General features: G+C 35.3%; 2 protein-coding genes across 6 annotated transcripts in view; one reads left to right on the forward strand and one right to left on the reverse strand.

Annotated features, from left to right (window-relative positions):
* Positions 1 to 364, reverse strand: part of LOC107654161 (probable D-lactate dehydrogenase, mitochondrial) — a 7,625-nt gene extending 7,261 nt beyond the window's left edge. The window contains exon 1 of one of the 2 annotated variants that reach the window (XM_016441129.1): positions 177 to 356. In XM_016441129.1, coding sequence (XP_016296615.1) covers positions 177 to 260 — 84 coding nt within the window. In that variant the 5' untranslated portion in view covers positions 261 to 356. Of the gene's footprint in view, positions 1 to 176 lie in introns of both variants that reach the window. The other variant, XM_016441130.1, reaches the window with a different exon arrangement.
* LOC107654159 (SNF-related serine/threonine-protein kinase-like) overlaps positions 1 to 5,201 on the forward strand; it is a 27,193-nt gene that overhangs the window by 220 nt on the left and 21,772 nt on the right. The window contains exon 1 of one of the 4 annotated variants that reach the window (XM_016441124.1): positions 3,200 to 3,447. The exons of 2 other annotated variants lie outside the window; for them this stretch is intronic. The gene's annotated coding sequence lies outside the window, so the exon portion shown is untranslated. Of the gene's footprint in view, positions 1 to 3,199; positions 3,448 to 3,471; positions 3,923 to 5,201 lie in introns of those variants that run through there. One more of the 4 variants, XM_016441126.1, reaches the window with a different exon arrangement.

The raw sequence follows: 5,201 nt of genomic DNA on the forward strand, positions 1-5,201 counted from the left end.
TATTTAAAAAAATAATTAAAAAATGTTTAATTGTTTTAATTTTCAGGGGAAAATATTTCGATTTTTATGTCTTGTACTTTATTATCCGCGTAAACAGACTGTAGCCCTTGGTGACCACGTCTTTATTCTATTTCTAAGAATTATGTAACAATAAACAGGAATGATCCCAGACTTACTTGAGCAGAATATGTCCTGCACCTCCCGCAAATAAACGGCAGCCGTGGAGAAGAGAAGCATAGGGCTTGCATGAACAAGGCCATTTTCTACTCCTTACAAAAGTTACGAAATAACCAAGCTTTTATACATAGCGTCAGATGTTAAGTTTATATCAAATTTTCTTCCGGATCAGTATAACAGCGTCACGCTTCGTCTGAACCTCAAGCCCCGCCCCTAGATTAGGAATTCTACTATGGCGAACGCTTATCTTATGAATATTAATAATTTAACATGACGTTCGCACGGTAGGTTGATATGATTTGCTGAAAAGCGGAATACGTATGAATATTAATTAGCTTGACTTGGTGCTTCAGAGAATATTAGCCTAACGTAATTTGTATTCATAAGATAAACTTTATCATAGATTCGTTAGAGACGAATTTTCATTTTTGTATTTTCAGACATGATAAAGTACTGTACATGCGACAGTACTATATAAAACCATTTAATTTTTGCAATGTAGTTTAAAAGTTATTAGAGAAGCCACAAGGTGGCAGTACTACATCACACAGGCAGTCCTCTGTTTTGACAATTCAGTAGACATCAGCATCATGTACCCAGTATATGTCCAAAATGAAATAATGGCAATATAGAAACATATTTCTTAAGAAGTTCTCACAGTTTATTTTATTTTGTTAGGCTACTTATTATAAAATGGTATAAAACAATAACTGCTTCTGCTTTTGTCTTCCAATATAAAACTAATAGGCCTACTCTAATGCACCATTTCATAAACTAATCAAAATTAAAAACACGTCCCAAGACTTAAGACTATAATTAGTTTTGAAATTAGACTCAAATTTGAACTTGAAGATTTTTTTCTTCGCTTATGCAATAAAACGAACAAAAATAGGCCACATGGGATGTTGTCATTGTTCGAACTAGCATGTTGACAGGTAATATAAATCCACAATACCCACATGATGAAATTGTGCAAGAGTATCCATATATTTCAAACTAGAAATGCCCCCAGGTACTGTAATGTTGAGCTAAATCAGTTCAGTTGACCTTTATTCATTTGTCAGTGTACTTTTGAATTTACATATTAATGAACCCTCATATGCAAGTCTAGATGAAGATCCGGTGGGTTTTGCAACCTGCCTAGATCGAGTTACACCATTGGTTCCCATAGTAACCTGTGTGTTCTCTGCCATGTACGAACGTCATTTGTTCCCCATGGGGAGAGTCTGTCTTTCTCTCCCCCTAACAGTTACATCGTGCCCGTGCTGACTAACACAGATGAAAGCGTACACTCATTGCAAAGAACTTCCAACTTGATCATTGTCAAACCTGTTTCTAATAAAACCCCCATGGATGTGGTTTGACCAACGCTTGTTCTTGACGTAGTAAATATGTCGAGATGAACAATGCAAGTAATTTTAGCTTATAAAACTGAGTTAACGGAAGGGCTTGTGTTATTCATTGTATGCAATTTTCTGATTGTTTAAATGAGACTCAGACAGACCTTTAGTGGTGTTTTGATGACAGCACAGTCTCCTTGACTCCAGTGTTTTGAGGATGTCAGTCAGTCAGCTTTAAGGAAGTGAGTGAAAGGAATCTTGATCAATTGTCCCAGTCTTCTGGAATCTTAAGAATGTCTTCTGTTCTTGCTTGTATATTTGCCACTATTAACCTTCATGGCCTGTTGAGACTGATTCTACGTCTGGAGTCCCAGACACCGCAGTGATGTAAAAATAATAGTAGTAATTCCCAAATGAACCTCTTATGTCTCCTTTAAAATATTTTAATATACTACTCTGACCTCATAAAAACCCATTCAGCTGCTCATTGAAGCTTTAAACTTTGTTGTATCACAAAGGTGGCATGCACTTCTGAGAAGTGCACAGTGACCTGATGGGTTTTCTGTGAAGCTCCATAAATCTGCACTGTAAAATGCTACTAATTTTAGCGAATAAGATGGTAAAAGTGCCAGTTAATGGGTTAACTGTAAGTTACCACCAAATACAGAAAATATATATATATTTTCACAGTAAAATATAAGTAAAAACTATGAAATGCCTTATTTATAGAGAATTTAATTATAATTTAATACTTTGCTGTTTTAAGTGAAAAATATGAAGAAATGTATATGTAGAAATGGGAACTGACAGAATTCCACAAATCATAACATTTGTTTAGATACACTAGCCTACATTCATAAGTGTTTTTTTTAATGATTTTGTATGCTCATCAAGGCTGTATTTATTTGTTCAAAAACAAAGTAAAAACAGTGAAATATCATTACAATTTACAGTTTTCTCATTTAATACGTTTTGATTACTCCAGTCTTCAGTGTCACATGATCTTTCAGAAATCATTCTATAATATGCTGATTTAGTGCTCATAAACATTTATTATTACCAGTGCTGAAAATGGTTGTGCTGCATAACATTTTTGTGGAAACAGTAATAAATGTTAGTGATAGATTCACTGATGATTAGAAAGAACACCTTTTTTTTTTTTTTTTTTTTTTTTTTTGTCGTCATTTTTGCCTTTATTAGGATAAGACAGATCAGAACTGAACGGAAGTGAAGTGGGAGAGAGGTAGTAGGGTGCGGGATTAGGAAAGGTCCTAGAGTCGATTCGAACTCGGGACGCCCAACAGCATTTTTTAATGTTTTATAGTTTGACAAACTTGCAACAGCCATATTTTACTGTAAGCTTAACAAAAACTATTTCATTCTTCAGTTGCTCTCGCAATTTGCCTGCATCCTGCATGTTCATTGCAGGCATTCTAAGAATGTTCAGACTGCAAAAGTGAGTCAGCTTATTTGCATGTACATTCTGACATTAAAGTGATCCAGACCGCACATAAATGGGCGGAATGTCAGTCCGAGTGCTGTTGTTCCATTCTCTCCCTTCACCCAATTATAGCCAGTTGTATAATAGTGTTCTTGAGACTAAAGAAACATTTCATGTGGCCCAGCCTCAACTCTCTCTCTCTCCCTCACTCATTGACGTCAGAGGAGAGGAGGGAGAGCGCTCGAGCGCAAGAGCACTGCGGAGCGACGCGCGCACAACTACATGCCTCGTACTGGTCGGACAGCGGGCATCATTTATTGATAAAAACAACAGTGAGCGGACGTTTGAAGACGTTACGGAGCGAATGTTTTGTGTAGCCTCCAGAAAAATACGCGACGGAAGCTGAGAACATTTCCAACGGATACTCATATATGAGTATACATACGGTTTACATATAGACGCCTGAAACACTGCGTACCAGTTTATATGGTAAGTTATTATAGAATACAAATTCGTATGATGTATTTAACTAGCCTATTTGTTGAATTGAATACTGAAGTCGTCTTTAGTGATTTATATGTAGGATGTAAAATGCAGGGTTTAATTCCACTGAGTTTCATTTGGGATTATTGAAAGCGTGCCAGAGTGTAATAGTTTGATGTTATTGTTTGTGTTATGGTTAATAATGGATATTTTAATTATTTTATGTATGTAGTTAGTGTTTGAAATGTGTCATTTCATATAGTTGGCAGGTTATTTTTGCTATTAGAGAGATTGAATGATAAAGGTGAGTTAGAAGATGTGGCTGGCAGACAAACATTGGGTCAGAGGCATTGCATTGTGCTGGCCTGCATTTCGGTTCTCTCTCTCCTTCACACACACTCATTATGGAAGTCACCCTATCCTCCGCTCTATGTAGACTCCATGAGACATCCAGGGGCATCTGACAGTAGGCACACAGCAGGTAAGAGAAAGAAAACAAGACACAGAGACAAGAATAGAGAAACAGAAAGGGTTGGATTGTTGTTGTTTTTTATATTATTAATTTAGTATGTCTGTTTTTGTTTTACATGTTGATTGCATGCAGCTAAACTGCAAATGCATTGGTAATACGAATGTACAAAGATTTGCCATGCCAATAAAACACATAAAAATAGAAAATAGTGTAACTGCGGTCATGGATATTTTAGTGAATTTTAAAGGGGTCATATGATGTGATTTCAATTTTTCCTTTCTCTTTGGAGTGTTACAAGCTCTTGGTGCATAAAGAAGCTCTGTAAAGTTGCAAAGACTAAAGTCTCAAATCCAAAGAGATATTCTTTATAAAAGTTAAGAGTCAACCACGCCTACCTAAAACGGCTCGTTCTAACACGCCCCCACATGTCTACGTCACTATGTGAAAATATTAGCATAATGCCGCCCAAATGTGCACGCAAAGAAAGAAGGCGTGGTTTCAGGAACGCAGTAGTGTTGATGCAGCCATGTCAGGGAGACGCTGTGTAAAAAGCACTTTATTTGGCCTTCTGGAAGTAGATGCAATTAGGAATCATTGGTTAAGATTTATTTACAACAGAACAGCACAACCCAGATGTTCGAATTTGTGCAACGCATTTTATGGACGTCAGTTTTTTTAACCTAGAAGAGTACAAGGCTGGCTGTGCACAAAGGCTATTTCTAAACAGACTGCGCTTGTCAAAGGAGGGGGCTTTGTTGAAAACGACGTGTTTGAGAGAGGTGGGGCATAGAGAACCTACAATAATGTACAGTATTTGAAAAATAATGTGTTTTTTGAACATTAAAGCATGTCAACATATTCTGTTACACCAAATACACAAAATAATGATCTTTAAAATAGCATCATATGACCCCTTTAAGGTCATTAGTAAATTTCTTTAACTTTTCACTCACAAAGAGCATTTCATAGCTCATGAAATATTAATTGTAGATTTACAGTTCATTATATATATTTAATAATTGTAATATGTATGTAAAATATGCATTATATATTTTATATTTTATGTGCTAAAATACATATAGTTCTATATATTTCTAGCTCATGAAGTATTTAAATGTATAATTAAAATTGCATTTATTATATTTTTATTAAATATTAGCTATAATGCATAATATATTTCTAGTTTATGAAATATCTAAATATGATAAAAAAAAATACATTCATGATGCACACACACATTTCTTTCATTAGCATTTTCATTATTTCAGAAGTATTTCATGAGCTAGTA

This window comes from Sinocyclocheilus anshuiensis, unplaced genomic scaffold, assembly GCF_001515605.1.
Source record: "Sinocyclocheilus anshuiensis isolate Anshui unplaced genomic scaffold, SAMN03320099.WGS_v1.1 scaffold115, whole genome shotgun sequence".
NCBI lineage: Eukaryota > Metazoa > Chordata > Actinopteri > Cypriniformes > Cyprinidae > Sinocyclocheilus > Sinocyclocheilus anshuiensis.